At 41.4% G+C, this 17,180-nt stretch overlaps 1 protein-coding gene across 1 annotated transcript in view; it reads right to left on the bottom strand.

The window, feature by feature from the left end:
- The window catches only part of ITGA4 (integrin subunit alpha 4), a 39,192-nt gene extending 22,368 nt beyond the window's left edge, over nucleotides 1-16,824 (bottom strand). Inside the window, exons 1-10 of the mRNA XM_086466293.1 lie at nucleotides 16,640-16,824; nucleotides 16,412-16,533; nucleotides 9,537-9,643; nucleotides 9,309-9,438; nucleotides 7,925-7,992; nucleotides 6,784-6,913; nucleotides 3,205-3,290; nucleotides 2,804-2,863; nucleotides 2,569-2,706; nucleotides 1,447-1,558 (exon numbers count right to left, since the gene is read on the bottom strand). Coding sequence (XP_086322419.1) covers nucleotides 1,447-1,558; nucleotides 2,569-2,706; nucleotides 2,804-2,863; nucleotides 3,205-3,290; nucleotides 6,784-6,913; nucleotides 7,925-7,992; nucleotides 9,309-9,438; nucleotides 9,537-9,643; nucleotides 16,412-16,533; nucleotides 16,640-16,824 — 1,138 coding nt within the window. The remainder of the gene's footprint in view (nucleotides 1-1,446; nucleotides 1,559-2,568; nucleotides 2,707-2,803; nucleotides 2,864-3,204; nucleotides 3,291-6,783; nucleotides 6,914-7,924; nucleotides 7,993-9,308; nucleotides 9,439-9,536; nucleotides 9,644-16,411; nucleotides 16,534-16,639) is intronic.
- Between the last annotated feature and the right edge of the window lie 356 nt (nucleotides 16,825-17,180).

Below are 17,180 nucleotides of genomic sequence, written 5' to 3'. Positions count from 1 at the left end.
GACCAAGAACACAAGACAAAGGGAAGAGTGAAAGGAGAACCCTGGCTCATAACTGCAAATAAAAAGGGTAATTCAGAAGCGTGAGGAAAAGCTGTGAACTTGGTAAAGATACAGCTCAGAAAAAGCTGGCAGGTTTTGCACAAAGGATATTAACTCCCTGCATACAGTCAAAGTTTTGATGATTGAAAAACTGAAACTGTTTATGAATTTTTGAACAGTAGAAAATGTCGTATTTTTATCCTGTCCCTACATGGCCTGTTGTGCCTGCTGTTCTGCTGGAGGGGACCACATGCCAGTTTTTCAGACGAGATTAATGGCCATTCATTCATCTTGCCAAGGTTTCAAATAGGAAGGCACTGGGCCAGGTTCCCTTTTCTTGTCTTCAGTCTAGCTGGAGGCCTCCCAGTCAGCTATGTTTTTGCAGACTACCTACACAGCTAGTGAATGGTCTTGGAAGGAAAGAAGCTGAGAGCAGTAGACCATGGGGCTTTCTCTAGCAAATACATTTTAGGCAGCCTGAGTGGAAGGATAAGGGAAGTAGAAGGCCACGAGTTATTCTAGATGTTATAACACATTTTACATCCTTTCAGCTGTCTTCTGTAACTAAAAGACCTTTTATCTATAACTTTCACATGGCATTTTCTTTTCAATGTCTGTTACTTTTATGTATACTACAAAAGTTAAGACACAAGTCTGGAGACTGAATGTCTCTGCCTTCTGAGCAGGTTCTACCTGAACAACATCAATGGAATTTCAGCACATATCATATTTAGAGAGGGTGTTTCAGCCTGGGTGGTGGCGAAGGAAGGGAGGATATTCTCAGCATCTGTTTAGGCATCAAACTTTATGTACCTGAAATAGATCCTCCTGTATAGACAGCAGGAAGAAAAAGCTCTGTCAGAGCCCCACTAACATTTTGAATTCACTATTGGGGCATGGCCACTGAAGCCTTTCCCAGTGTTCTCCATCCACTGGGAGCCTGTTCTAGGCAATTCCTGAGTCACCTGAGGGCCTCACTGGGAAGCAGTCCCACAACAGTCTCCCAGCTTGCAGGGTGTTTTTGATATCCCCGTGTGTCTAGTACTTCCTACTGGTGACACAGAAGCAGATCTTGACTCAATGTGTAACTTTTAGTCATGATGTTACAAAATCGCCAAGTTGTTCCCCAATCGTTGTCTTGGACGCCTAAAACAGGATTAGGGATTCCACTTGAGATCCTGCACCCAAAGTTACAGACTATGTTATCACCTTAAAGCGACAGAACCTAATCTCTTAGTATTACACATCAGTGACTGTGAAACAGTTATATTTCAAATGAGTGGTCTAGAAAAGAAAGGTCAAGTCACCAATTGAAAGTCTTCTCAGACTTTCATAATCCTCCTGTTTATCCTGACAGTCCACTGCTCAGAGAGAATGAAACCCAAGGGGTTTTCTTGATATACTTACCTTCAAAACCATCATTATCTATGTCTCCTAGATTGGCTATGGACTCTCCAAACCTGGCTGCATATGAGTCACTCCCGCTGAGCTCTATGTTCAGTTCTACCATCTTTGCCTCCTGAAGGAAAACAAAGTCAATGGCATATGAACAGAACATTTTCCAAGTGACCTGGAATATTACTCAAAATGGTAAAACTGCCTTGGGTGCCAATATATAAAACTGCTGAACTCCCTGGTGCAGAAACAAGCATTATCAAAGAGATTTAACAGTATTTAGTGTAAGAATAAGAAAGAAAGGTGTTCTGTAAGAAAGAGAACAGCAATGTGCTTCCATAGCAAACACCTGTAAAAAGCAACAACCTTATATCAGAATACAGTGGCTTACTGCTCTGAGAAAACTGTGTTTGCTAAAGTAGTAGTAAACAGTAGCTGCTTCAGAGCTATTGTGTGTGCCTTAGTTGTAGGTATCCTAGAGTGACTTAGTTCTCTGTGAGGAAAATATATCAAGAAAATGTTAATTGCAAGCATAAGAGAATAAATATGTATGAGTGTGGAAAGGAATGAAGGGAAATAAAGGTACAAAGATAACATTTACAAAGCCAGACAAATTCAAAAGTACCAAAACCCAGTGATTATATTTTCACTTCTGATCCTTAAGAAGAATAAATGGAAGCTAATTCTAACACATGATCTGTCCGGTTACTTCATTTGCCAAACTGAGGACTACCAGTCTCTTTCCCGACTGGTACCACTAACTTCATGCAAATTTTTCATTCCTTGTTTGCTTCTGAAATGGTAAATAAGTTGCTCCTCATGTACCAGTTTGGTGGTAAGCGTGGTAATGGAGGAGAGCTTGCAAAGAGGCTGCAGTGGCAGGCTGTCACCACCTGGAGTTACTATGAAAGAAAACCAGTCTGTCCTCAGTTCTAACACTAGCGTAAGTAACAATGTGTTACAGTTCATACAGCTAGCCTTTGCAGGTGTGCTACACAGTCCTGCTGGGACTGCCACTGCAGTTCCAGAGTTGTTCTTCCTACATCCTGAAATATTGTATGATAAGAGAGGGGAAATCTCTTCTTTTTAGCTTGTTCTACTAGAGAGACTGTGTTTTTAAGAGAAAATACTTACAGAACCTGAATTGATATATACATAAACTCTTCCTTCTTCTCTGATGGTACTCTGCATTGGAGCACCAACTAGCAAGTCTGAGAGGCCATCTGAATTCAAGTCCACAGCACAAACTGCAGCTCCAAAGTAAGAACCAAGCTGTGTGAAAACAAGAAATTACATTATTTTAATTTTTAATTTTGATGAAGATGTGCTAGAAGTTCTAAGGTATAGAAAAGTAGTATGAAAGATTTACCTTTTTACCCCTTAGTTCAAATAGAATATTTAGTTGCTTCTCAATGCTAAAAATGTATGCCTAAAACAAAAAGAAAATGTAAGTGGAGTTCAGCAACCAGCAATATGAAACAAACACTTCCCTGTGCTTTCTTTACAGCACATGCTAGAGAATCAGAAAAGCAACACAGTGTATCACAAGGTACAGCTATTTACTATTTCCTATCTGTACCTTTCTTTAACACCACAGTTCACAGCAATGTTATCTAGACTATCCTCACTCTTTCCTTCTTTGACTTTTCTCCCCATGAGAAATCATATCTATCTGATCATTGTCTTTAATAGCTTAATCTAAATTGCAAAATCTTAGGTAGGTATGTGGGGGTTATATTCTTAAAACCAATAGCATAGACAATCTCTTACTTTACCAGTCTGCTCCTGTTGGGGAGCCCCTCCAATTACTTCTGTACTGGCTGATGTCAGAAAATGTCCAGCTCCAACAGAATATCCTGTAAATTAGAAATGCACTACTCAATACTGGAAATGCTATATAAAGAAGAAAAAAAAAAAATGGAAGCATGACGTATAAAAGCTGTCAACACTGCAAATTATTGCGAGTCTGACATTCAGACCTCATGCAAGTTAGCAATGAAAATAGAAAAGAAAGTTTTTAAATAAAAGCAAGAGGTCAGCACAAACAGTAAGTTCCAGGAAGCAGAAACAAGCATCAGAAACACTCCTTTCTTCCCAGGTTCTCATTTATCCGACATACTTTAAAAGCCAATAAAATAAATTGCAAACACCTTCTGTTAGTGCTATTTTGCAATTGTTCAGTGAGCCCATACTGTAATACAAATAAAAATGATCAAAAATCCATACAGTGCACGGTGGAAACACTTGATTCAATTGCTTGACTATTGTTGTAACTGGACTGCAGAAAAAATAAGTGTAGTGCTACTTACATGTATGTGCACATACACATATGCACACACATATAGCACTGTGGATATACACACACAGGAAAACGCCAGGAACAAATTAGAACAAAAGCTTCATTATGTAATAAGAAAACATTGCATCAGCTTTTGTAAATTAATCTATGTAACAAAGTATTGCTGTATGGGGAGACAGCTCTTAACAAACAGGACCATATTTTGGTGCAGATGTCCAGCCACAGAATTGCAAACTGAAGGCTAACGCCTTCACCTGTAGCTACACAAGCCATCGTTGGTCTTTCCAGAATACAGTATGGCTAAGTTGAAACAGGGAAGACAGTTAACATACTCTGCTATTCTTGCATTTACTGCATCACTGTTGACTTTCACAGCATGCAGAGAAAATGGGAAAATCATCTTGGATCAGATAAGAACGAGCCTAAAATCTTTCATCTGTGAAGACAACTGTCTAGAATTCAAGTTCTCATTAACCCAGCTTTTTCTTTTCATATTTTAAGCTGGAAGAGGTGAATGAGGCAATTTATCATTTAAAGGTCAACACCTAGTTTTTACTTATTCAACAAAAAATTAAGCTTAAGTGGATGAACCTTAATTTACCTCCTCTGACCTTTATTTTCTAGTTATTTTGGTGTTGCTGAAGTGTAAATATTGGTAATTCTAATGACACTTTTTTTTAAAAAGAACCACACAACCAAACCAAACAAAATAATGCCAAACAAAAAGCCAAACACACCAAAAAAAGTACAGTAATTAGATAGTCCACATTTTCACTGTGGTATTAAAACGTTTTGGGAGGAAGATACCACATAATCGACCTTTTAAATTTAAAGGCATAGTCACATGAAATTTTATTTTCAACCACAGAATTATGTCCTCTTTACCACTACTGGTATTTTTCAGTTCTCTGAAGTGTCTGCCATTCTCGGACTCCTAAAAGAAATGATTACTCTGTGATTTCTTTAAGGCAGTTTGTTAAGTGCCTAAGGCCCAGCTGATTTGAAAGACAGACTGACTTATCTAATTCCTTCAAAGAAGTCAATTAAGTAACCTCCAAGATACTCTGAAGTACTCAAGGAAATTACTACCAAAAGTATATATTACCAGCTTCTCTTTCTAACTTCCTTCTTTCTTTTAATTGCCTGGTACTTAAACAGCTTTGTTTCTTCCAACTTGCAGAAAGTGTTATGATACTTTTGCACACTCTTCCTGCTATCTCTAATTTGTTAATTACTACTCTTTGACAGTTTAACAAAAAATGTAAATAAAGAAGCCAACTTCTCAGTCCCTGCCAGAAGGATGATAGTGTGAATAGATAAGTATATGCTTAAATTACACTCTGGTCACAATATACTTCCACCACTCAGTAAGGACATTTTTGTTCACTATGTAAGGGAGAAACAAACTCAGACTGCAAAAAAAAAAAATTTCTTTGGTAACAGAATTAACCCTAATTAGATTTTAGTCTTAAACAACACCAAAGACAGAAGGTATCTTTACATTCTTTCAACCACATTATGTATTATCATAAAGGAATGAAGTGGAGGTTTAAGTAGCAAGAAACAATGCAAAATTTAAGGTTTATCTTACTGCTGCTACTGTTGAGACACCCAGATGAGCTAACGGTCCCTTCTTTCACTTTCCTGTAGAAAGGGCAAGTTTAGAGGACACATGACTCAGCCAAGCCAGTGTGCTGGCTGTTACAGTTGCACCAGGTCACTGAAGAAGTATTTGTAAAGAAAACTCCAGCTGATCTCAGGTTGTGGATGCCCAAGGGAACTAGGAGAGACCACACACGTGTGGGAAGGTCTTCCCTGCACTCTCCCCAGCACAGTCCTTATGTAAGCTTTTACCCATTTGCCTGCATCTGGCTTTTGGCTGTCAATGATTTGCCTCATTTATGACAGAAATTCTCACTCATACTTGTGGGAGCAGAAATCTGGAATGAGCTTTTTTTTTGTCAGACAGGTGCAATATTTTTTTCTCCTGATTGTTACTGGAAAGCTGGAACAATCATGCTCTGAAGTTTTTCATTTGTCCTATGAAAGTTTAGAAATGTCACTGGTTAACTATAGTGATCTAGGTATCTGATCACCTTTTACCATCCCTTTTGCTTGACTTTCCCACAGAGCTCAACTGCAGCCTTTGCAAGGCTCAGTACTAAGTTCTGAAATGTTAGCCACTTTGTATTTCATAATGGTTATTTCATAATGCATGCCTGCTTCCTATTGTCAAAAGAGTGACATCAGGAACAGGAAATGTTTATCCACGTGAACTGGCTCTACGAATGGGAAAATGCGAAAACCAGTGGTCACAGGCAAAAGTATTCTTGCTCAGGAAGGACAGATGAGCTTCTCTTAGTGTGTAGTGAGAAAACTGCAGCTGCTGATGGTTCTTGGCATAAACCCCCTACAGATTCTAGTACTAAATTCAGCTAATTACTTGGATATAGGTCCATGAGTAGAAGCTTCGTGGCTTGCTTTGCAGACATTTGTAGTTTAGGTTTGTCTTCCCATGTATCCAGACCAAAATATGGTTGGAATTAAAAAAAAAAAAATAACCAAACAAAAAACTGTCATCATTGGAGGTAAGTCTGTCTCTTAAGGTCATAGCATACTCCCCCTTATTGACAAAGCAATTAAGACTTGTTTCCTTGCAGCGTTCACTGTGACAAACTCCATATTACTGTTAATGTGAAATCATTATGTCTTTTGCTATGAAGCCCTTGGCAGCATTTCAGACTTAACAGTAAAGTGCAAACCATTGCTAATCACAAGCATATCTCTACCTTCTAAATCAAGAAATGACAGAAACTCAGTGGACAGATGATAAAGACAGAAATCCAATGTTTGAGAAGTTTCCTTATAAAAAAGAACAGAGAGGAAGCCTTATAATTAATATTTAGCAAAATCAGATCACATCTTTAGAACCATCACTTCTGGGATTAATAAACAAAGTGCTGATAAACAATGTGCACTCACTTCAAGGTCAGCTACTTAGCTAATTCTTTGGCTTAAAAATATTTGATACTTTACAAAAATGTAAGTACCTAGATAACTGCCAAATTTCACTTGGTTATTTGAATCTGTATAAGCATGAATTGTATTTGCAGTTGTATTGTAGACAAACACAGAACCAGTCCAATAAAATGATCCAGGGGCTCCCAATATAATTAAGTCCTAAAAGAAAAATAAAACAAAGCCATGTTATTCATATTTAAATATTCATGAAAGCAAGCAAAACAGTCATGAAAGTAAGTCAAATGCTTTTTTTTAGATCTCCTGTGAATTCAGTGAAATGCTAATGGAGATGGATCTGGCTCAGTACTGGGGGGTTACCACTAGATCACAGACAACATTTTCCAGACTTTCTAAAGATACAGTTATGAAAAGCTTTGAGTTGTGAACAACTTGAGAGCACAATAAACACGCACACACAAAAAAATTTCTTCTCAAAAGAGTTTTGTAGAAGTCATAATCTTAGGGTGAAATGAAGACTAAATAATACAGGATATTACTCCGTAAAGCAAGAAAATAAGCATTATTCGTGTTAATGTTACATCAAACATATTACTTTAAAGAGAATAATAAAACTTCACACTCTTATATTCATGCTCTTTTTCCAGATGAAAAGTAACTTCGAATTTAATAAGGTATAAATGTATTCTTTGGAATAAAAAGTAAAAGTATCAGATCGTAATTATCATGCAAGTCTTATCAAGATTCAATTAAGAAATGAGAAAAGTCTGATTTTTCCCTCCCACAAGAAAAGACAGTGTTAATGTTTGCATTTACACATACACTTTTATGTATGTATATATGTAATGAGAGAGAGAGCGAGCGAGAGAAAGAGAGAGAGAGAGAGAAAGAAAAAGAAAAAGAAAAAGAAAAAGAGAGAGAGAGAGAGAAAGAAAAAGAAAAAGAAAAAGAAAAAGAAAAAGAGAGAGAGAGAGAGAAAGAAAAAGAAAAAGAAAAAGAAAAAGAAAAAGAGAGAGAGAGAGAGAAAGAAAAAGAAAAAGAAAAAGAAAAAGAGAGAGAGAGAGAGAGAGAAAGAAAAAAGAAAAAGAGAGAGAGAGAGAGAGAGAAAGAAAAAAGAAAAAGAGAGAGAGAGAGAGAAAGAAAAAAGAAAAAGAGAGAGAGAGAGAGAAAGAAAAAAGAAAAAGAGAGACGTTTGGTATCTTTAATACACACCTCAATGTAAAAACTAGACATTCCTGCCTGGCAAGACCCATGGTTTTCTCCAAACTTTCGCACATGATCTGGAAACAGACAAGAAATACAAAAAAAGGATGAGAAGCATGTAGTTTCAGAATTTTTTACCAGGTCTTCAAGGAAAGTTGAGACAAGTTTAAAAAAAAAAAAACCCAAAAACCAACAAACCAACACACCAAAACAACATTGTTTTTCAGTTCTGCAATAAAACTAAACCCACTGGTTTCCACTATATAGCTCTTAGCTTCAATATAGGATTGGATCACAGCTGCCTTTGAAATCTTGTGACTTTAAAGGCTATACTGTTCTTTTTAAATTGTTCCATGAATGAAATAGCACAAACAGTTTGAGCAGCACAGCTAGATAAGCTTAACTCCTTTCTTCCACTCTGTATAATTCAGGCATAAACTGACTGACAGGCTTAGGCATATTGATAGGAGTTGCTCTGATGCTAAACCAGTGCCCTGAAGGGCTTGTGCTATGGCTGCCTTAGACACATTGGCATCTATCATCCTTAGCAGTTGTCTTCATATACAGCTTTCCCAGCTCTGTTTTCCAGATTTTCTTTGCTAACTACCTCAGGGTTCCCTTCATCTCATTCATAGATTTATTCACTTCAGAAGTCACCGAGGGTAAAAGCATGATTTCACCAATGCTTGTAACAGTCTCCAAAGCCAGCAGCAGGATGTTCAATGGCATTACTCTATCAGTCTGCACAGAAAGGCCAGATTGTCAGCTCTTCCTTGCACTGGCAAGGGGCAGGGTCATGATATCGTTCTCCTGGATAGGAGGTAGGTATGAAATGGAAGGCAGTGATGGACTCGTTTGATAGCTTCAGGCCTTGACTCTCATTCCACTCCTGAAGTACTCTAATGAAGGACCACTGAAGGTCTCATACCACAGCAGCAGCCTTGGCAGGAGGCAACTAAGGAACAGGGACACGCACTGTGTCAAGGAACCACAGAAGCAACAGTCACTTGCAGGTATTACTCCTGCTCTGCTGTGAGGCACTCTCCTGCACAGAGCAAGCAAATGACAGAGTAAGAGGAAAGAAGGATGTCCTCTACAGGCCTGTTTTTGAGAAGCACACATCCTTCAGTGATCCAGTCCAAGGAGCAAGTATTCTGATGCCCTATTTAAACTGTTTTTTTTTTTTTGCCTGTTAAAAGTAGCTTTTCCTTGAAGTGATAAACATCTTGCTAACAAATTGATACCATAATTTGGGCTTGTATCATAAGCACTCAATCTTCAAACCTTTGGCTGCAGAAAGCCTGCCCAGAGCAGCACAGGCTCTTTACAAACTCCATACCACACAATTATACATCTTACCCTTCCTTACAAAGGACCCAAGCATTCTGCTTACCTATATAGCATGGGCATATTCTTCTGCTCAGTTCAGTTCGAAAATCGGAAGAGATGGCAAAACAAATACCATATGGGAGTTTATGTTCATTTTTTATGTAAAAGATATTTTTCCATCTATGTCCACAAGCCTATAGATAAAAAACAAACATGATGTTTGACACCGAAGCATAAGAAAGGTGAGGGCACTCTGACAGACAGACACACAGCTCCAGCAGTTAATACGTACAACGATAGATCCATTTTCTTTTGGCTGCCTCGATAAGCTAACACCCAGCCACTGATTATCACGCTCCTCCAAACAAGTCTTCCCACAGCGCTCTCCGTTGGGGTTGCCTAGGACACAAAGACCAATGCTCTGAACAGGGGAACAAGCTGAAGGGCCACATGGTGGGCAAGAGGAGCACCTAAGAACTCTAGAGGGAGACTGCAGTAACTCAGGTATGGTCATCTGAGCTCTGTCTCTGTCTTACTTAGGCCATGAAGACTGTTCACTTTCTTCTTGAACAAATGTACAACTACATGTAGCCAAAGGGAGCATACTGGTTCTGAACATGATAGGTTGGCAGTGAGGATTGGGCTTCTCCATCATTATTGAAATTAAGATAGTGGCATTACACTCAATCTGATTAAGGGCTGGCTTTGCAAGTGTTGTTCAGCCTAAAAGTTCATAAGAAACACAAGTAATACCCATGAGTGCTACTTAAACTCTAGCCTAAAGCAAGCATCTCTCCAACTACATATCTATTGGTAGCAGACCTTACAATGATCTCTACTGCAAACATCTATCAAATAAAGGCTGTATAACTGAAGTCTCTACGGGGGATGTCAGATTATTATGTATGCATGTCCTCTGTAACTCCTTGCACTACTGTAATTATTTAGCAGTAGCTCTTTGGTTTTGTTCTTAAGGAGAGTTAAATTTTAAAACCTCAGAGATCATAGTAAAATTTCTTCTAACTCCCCCAAAAGACGACAGTATTGTCAAGTTAGCAAATATTAGCTTCCTTCTAGAAAGCAGTAGCGGTACCCATGGTAAGGAGAAGATACACATTTTAAAAGTATTCTAAGTTCTATGAAGCAAGCTTTTCATGTGTAAGATGTTCATATGAATAAGCATTAACCAAATTATTGAACCAGTATGTTCCATGCATCAGCGTGACACAGTTTATGAAAAAACTTCTTATTTTATAAGGAAAGACATCATGCCATCTGAACAAGCTCTTTTGCAGAATTTTTAAGGCTTTCCCAGATTCAATGCAGTTACTGGTGAACCAAAACTGTTGAGGTTTAAGAGGTTTAGTCACCCAGAAGAGGGCGCCAGCGGGGATGGCAGACAACCAGGGCTGACCAGGGCCTCGTTTGACAGGAGAAAAAAGAAAATCAACCACCCAAAACTGTGCTCGCACCAGCGCTGAAATTTATTACTGTCCAACGCATTAGAGAGTTTAAATAAATACACTTCTAATTTAGTGAACTTGTTGAATTCCTTTTACAGGACATACAACTGCACAATATTGATAAAGTATGGAAACAGAATAAAGGGATACACCTAGTCTATACAGTAGCCAGGAGAAAGATGAATGACTGTGGGCTTTGCTACATACCCAACAGTGACTTAAATGATTTGATACCTAGGATGTCATGGACTTTGAGAGAAAATATCAGATTAATGGAATCAAGATAATTCTTTATCACATGTTAAGGAAATGCCAGGAAAAGCATTTGTAGGAATAAAACCCAGCAGCCATCCTTGTTTCAGAGCTTGTTCCCTACTGTTTTGTGATAGGCCTAGCAATTGACATCTGTGCGAAGAAACTGCTGGAGCCTTGATTTCTTCTACTTCCTTACTACCTCGCCTCTTTCCAAATGTCGCGCTTTCTCCCTGCTCTGATGGAGAGACCAGAGTAGGGCAGTCTGGAACCCCTCACCATACTGCAGAGAGGACAACACATCCTTGTGCACAGCAACTGTACTCCACCTTTTTCCAAAGAAAACCAACCCACCCTTCACATGGTCAAGAGACATCCGACCCTCCTTCATTTTTTCTTTATCACTTCCTCCACCATATGCCTTTCCTAAGACATCAAGGAAATAGCATGCAACATTCAACTAAACAGGAACAGACCTTAGCAGTCTCAGTAACATCACATTCAATTGTCTTTGGGCTAAGAGATTTTATGTTACTGTAATCTAATAATTCCTGTAGGTCAGATGAGGAATGGCAACTAAAAACCTATGGGCTCTTACTTCAAGACAAGCACAAAGTAAAATGCATTACTTTAAAAATCTACTAAGAAGTTGATCTTTCTGCAGGTTGTCAGTTAGTGAGGTTTCAGTGATAAGCTTCCCAATTCTCCTACTTGGCTAACGTCAGTGACATGAACATTCACGTGCTGAACATATACCAGTTTCAGACATAGTTTGGAATTTAGTTTTGGAATTTAATTTTGGAGTTATGTCACACAGAACTCCTCACTTCCTAAGGGACACATTTCCATGGTTTGCATGAATTATAGAGCATGTTAATCTGATTGTAACCTCCTCAGAAAACAAAATTCCATTACATTCCCACGTGTAAGAATTAATCCTCCTTTAAATCACAAAAGGCGCTTCTGGTAACGCCCTTCTAGCAGTGCTTTCCATCCTTTTACAACAATGACTTACCCAGGACTTGCTTTTTAGTGTATGCGGATTTACAGGAAATGGAAGAAATGGAGAAGACTAGTGTCATAAATTTAGATCTCAAGAGGCTTTCTGAGACTTTCTATCACTAAGTCAAACAAGACCAGACAACGATGACGTGAGAGATAAGAGGAAGTTTCGCTTGTCTCAGCACTTCATTCCTGTGCCTATTTCAGAGGTCCGTAATAAGAAAAAGCACCACCATTCCTTCACGCTTGTTGGATTGTATTGCCCTTTTCCTTGGCTCCAGCATTCGTTCTTGATTCAGGTTCACTTTGGCCCTCTGCTGACCTGCTGTCTTCTGTCTCCACTCTTTCTCTGACTGGCAAGTATTCAATCACCTTGAAAATGATAAGCCTTTGTGGGCAAGAAAAGCATGAGCTTGACATCCCAGACACCATGATGAGCCCCTGGCCAGGGTATAACATTATAAAAGCTTTATCAAATGAGAAAAGAAAACAATATATTCTGCACAAGTAACAAAGCAGCGCTGCATAAGCTCAAGAGTACATGGCAGCTTGGTTGCCTCAGGGAAAAGGAGCACGCGCTGTCATAAAGTCACCGAGAGATAAGTAATTGCCCAGCCTGTGTACATTACACAGCTGGAAGATACACTTCTGCTATAATCCCTGCTGCACGCATCCACAGAAACAGCACAATCGCATATAAATAAGGTCACAACTTATAAAGCCACTTCTAGCTTTGGCCTCAAGGACTCTAATACAGATGTTTGCAATGTCATCTGAGAAACCACTTTTATATAACTTGCTCCAGTGCTTTCCATGTCCAACAACCTCCCATGATTCTTTTTAACCCCCCAGAACTCCTCTGGTCCTGTTGCTAATTGATTAAAACCATGAAGTCTACACAAAGACGACAAGCCTTCTGATAACTTGCTTCTAGATGTCAGAGCCTCATCAGATTCTTTTTTTTCATTCACCCAGGGCAATCTTTTCTCTTTTCACAGATGTAATAGGTCTTATCCCTCTTACGTCCCTCAAACCATTTCTACTCAAAACATTTTAGTTAAGTGCCAACTGTTTCTGTAACCCCGTAACAGACCTAGTTTCTAGAAGGTCCTGTCTTCCCAGGAATAGCATACTATTCCAAAGGAGCTCATTGTCAGGGTATGAGCAATCCAAGTGAGATCAAGAAGCCAAACTACCAAAGGCAAAATGTACTGAAATCAAAGTTGAACAAACACAGGTTAGCCTTTTAGGAAAAACCATTAACTGGTCACTTTTCCATTGTAATGATTCAGCTGGGGGAGCTAGAGGGCAATTTGTTCATAAGTTAATTGTAGCAGGGACTTAAAGGAAGGGTAGAAGGCTGAAACCGCGCAGAGCTTTCTGGCCTTACGTTAAACAACATGCACTGAATTTACTGTGTACATTTGTAGTTAACCCCAAACTGATGTGGGCAAGGTTTTGAAATTCAAAGGACTAGAAGATGGGCAGAAGACGGACAATTAGTGCTCCAAATAATCAGCCTGAAGCACAGAACTTTTTATTTGTGCTTAGAGCTTGATTATAAGCCTCTGCATCTAACAGAAGCCGTAATTTAAAACCAGTCCACATACAAATAAATCAGCAGCCTAGAATACTTGACACCATTGACAGAAGTACTAGAACTAGAAAAGAAACTCTCAGAACACTACTCCTCTATTCAGCAACCAGAGGGAACTTAAAAGTGCCAGTGAGGGGCTGAGAAGACAAAGATTTTCTATTACACCTCATGGCAGTGTATCTCATGGTTCCTCTTGGCTCTTAAACCACCCCAGGCCCCCGCAACACCTTGAACAACATTACATTCTGTAAAGTATGCCTGGATGAGTTATTTCCAGATGCCGGTATTACCGCAGCACAGGACTATTCCCAGCAACTCTTCCTCTACTGAGGAAGCAGCTAGGAACGTGTGACATAAAAAATACAACAGCAGTTTTGTGTTATCAGAGGCTTCCTAATTGTGCATAAATCCTTCATTAATTAGTTACGCCAATTTCAAGGCTACTTTAGTGAAAAATAGCAATGTGTCTAAGTAATTCACAGCCATTTATTAGAGGCCCAACATTTGGAAAAAACCCACTTCTATCACCTGTTGTCACCTCTACATTTCTATGACTCATAATTAGAAACTTACTACCTCAAAAATTCTTTTACTGAAAGAAATGTGAATTCAAGTATTTAAGATAGAAATAGCTATCTCTCAGTTTGCCTGTCCCAGCAATGTAATATATCCCTGCACATTTTTCAAAGAAAATGACCCTATTCTACAAGATCAGAACCCAAACTTGTCACTGGCAAGAATCCAAGCAGAAGGAGGAGGTCACTGACTGAAAGACACAGTGATGATAAAACCATTATGTCCAGAAGTTGCTGACAGCCTGAACGAGTTAGACAAGAGATAATTAAGCTCAGCTTTGCAATTGCAAGTTCCCTTGTGTATTTCTGTGACCGCTCGGCAGGATGGCAGAGGCTTAACAAACCTCAGATACTATCCTACTTCATTTACATACCATGCACCACAGCTGCCTTTAACTTCTTCACCAACCTCACTGACCTGTTTTACAATAGACCACTTCTCAGTATCTAACTTCAGAAATACTGTAGATATACCTTAGTGATGTATAGATGTCATCTAGCACTAAGGGAAACAAAAAATTTGCAAAAGTCTCTTGTGGTATTGCTGTTTTAAAAAGTGCGGGACAAGACAGTAAACAACATTGTGCAACCTGCGGCCTCTAAATCCAGGAACAGAAGCTGTGTTAAATTAAGCCTTTGTAACCACATAAACCTTTTCATACACCTGTTGCAACATTTTGTTTAGAATCCCCTAAGCTACTGAGGAAAAGCCCATCAAGTTACTTCGTGGGAGCTTTTGTTTCTCCACAGGCTGAGTTAAGTCAAGCAGTACTGCAGATGTATGTAGTTTGCAAAGAACCTGAAACTTTCTACCCTTCCTCTCCTTTCCTCCCCCCACGCAGTGAAGGACTGTTTTTACCTCCGATACAGGAGGAAGTGTTTCTTGCCTCTTAGCATATGCTATTTCACCACTTTAGTTCACTGGTTAGTTAGATCTAATATTGGAATGAAATCAATCAAAAAGAAAAAAACCAAACTATCTGGGCTAGAATACATTTAATTGCAGTCTTTCTACAAGCAACTGTTTGTCTTTTCCTTGTGTCGCTAACAAGTAAAACACCACTGAAGTATCTTAAGTTTTTGCAGCTTAGTTACTCTTATTGCTATCTGTAAGGGAAAAAAAACAGATAGTACCTGTCAGTTTCTAAGTGTTATGCATAGATGCGTAGAGAAATAAATGTTTCATTGTTTTTGTCACAGAAGGCTGCATTCAGCCCTGAAAGCCCATCAGTTCACAGCACACTACCATTTTCATTGGTTTCAAATATTTTGAAAACCCTTTCCCGCGCTTCTTATCCTTACTGGGCGCCAAACTCTTAATTCTAACGTATCGGAAAGTCTTGGTCACAGCAGGACAGAAGGTTCGGGAAGATTTCTACACATAGCACAGGGATAGAATGAACGGCACTGTATGCAAGGGGGACAAGCCCAAAGCAATTCACACATATGCACAGTAACCCATTGCAAAGTGTTCTCCTTTTAAACAAGCATCAAACACTTGGAAGCTGGCTAAGTGCATCCAGTTACATATCCCAAGCATGGATGGGGACTGGGGCAGTAGGGAGGAGTTAGGCCAAATTCAGGAGCTGGACAAAATGATTCAGTCAAAAATAGTTTTGTTCCCCAGAAACTCAATTTTTCAACAAATCTGCAGGCAGGGAGAGCCCATCTGCAAGATGACTGCAGTTCAGAGTTACTTTAGGGTGGCTGCTAAGAAGGGAAGACTTTCCAGAAGAAAAGAAGATTTAGGCACAAACTTCCACCCCCCTATCTCTGAGCTAATTACATTTACCCTCTGCTCTGAAAGCTAAACTAGCTTTCTGCCGAGAAGTACGACAGACAGATCGAAACTCTCCGGAGGCTTTTGAACTGGGTGCTGAAAGGTGCGAAAGAAATCTGTGGGAACGGGAGCTGTCACATGCGACCGCTCTGAATCAAGTTTTAACGCATTTCTTTCTGTCCACAGAAAAAAAAAAAAAAAAAAAAAAAAAGGTGCCACCGCTGCTGCTCTTCGGCAACGGCGCTGATCTCGCCCTTTAGCGAGAAGTAAACGCCAGTTTAGTCTGGAGAGGACCCGGGAGAAACCGCCCGCAGCCCGTTGCCTCGAAGGCAGCAGCAGAGCTGCCGCGGTGCGCGCAGGGCGGGCGGGCACAGACCGTCCCGTCCCGCGGGGCCAGCCTGCCGCTCGCCGCGCCGCCCGAGCCCCGCCACCACCCACCCCGGCCCCTCCGCGGCCCAGCGCCGGGGTCTCCCCGCCCGAGCCCCGCCACCGACTCACCCAGCTGGAGCTGCTCGCACCGCCCGCGGGGGTTCCTCCCGATCCGGCACCGGAAAATGGCCCCGGGGTTGGCCACCGAGCTGTTGGTGGGCCAGCTGGCCCGTGGGGCGCCGGCCACGAGCCTGCGGGGCAGAGACGGCAGCGTGAGGGGCCGCGGCCGGCGGAGCCGGGAGAAGGCGCGACGGGCGGAACGGCCCCCCGGGGGGGGTGGCCCGACTGGGCACTCACCATCTCTCCTCGCCGTGGCGGTGCAGGAGAACCGAGTATCCGAAGAAGGTCCCGTTGCCACCCTGGAAGAGCAGCGGGTGCTGGGTGTCCAGGTTGTAGGGCCGCGCCATCGGCAGCCACTGCCACAGCAAGAGGAGCGGGGCGGCCCAGCCCGCAGCCCCCCTCGCCCTCCCGCAGCTCCGCATGGCTCCGGCCGGCCGGAGGCAGACGGGCGCCCGGCGCCGGCTTCCCGCCTCGCTCCGCTCCCCCTCTCGGCGAGAGGGCAGTGCCACGCCCCCGCCCTGCGCTGCCTCTGCTCCCGCGGGCCGGGCCTGGCCGGGCGGCCTCCCCGCAGCCCGGGGTGGGGGTGTCCTGTCCCCTCCGGATGGGGGAGTTCCTTGGCCGCACAACCTCCTCCCGCGCAGTGGCGGCCCCTCTCCCTTCCCAGGCGCCGGGGGTCGGGTTTCTCCCCGCCCCGTCCGCGCCCACAGGGGTGCTGCGGAAGGGGGCACGGCCCGCGGGACCCCGTAACCCCGGGCAGGGCATAGCCTTGTGAGACGCG

The sequence above is a fragment of the Leptosomus discolor genome, chromosome 5 (genome assembly GCF_034619465.1).
Source record: "Leptosomus discolor isolate bLepDis1 chromosome 5, bLepDis1.hap2, whole genome shotgun sequence".
Taxonomy (NCBI): Eukaryota; Metazoa; Chordata; class Aves; order Leptosomiformes; family Leptosomidae; genus Leptosomus; species Leptosomus discolor.
This window is presented reverse-complemented; position numbering and strand designations above follow the sequence as displayed.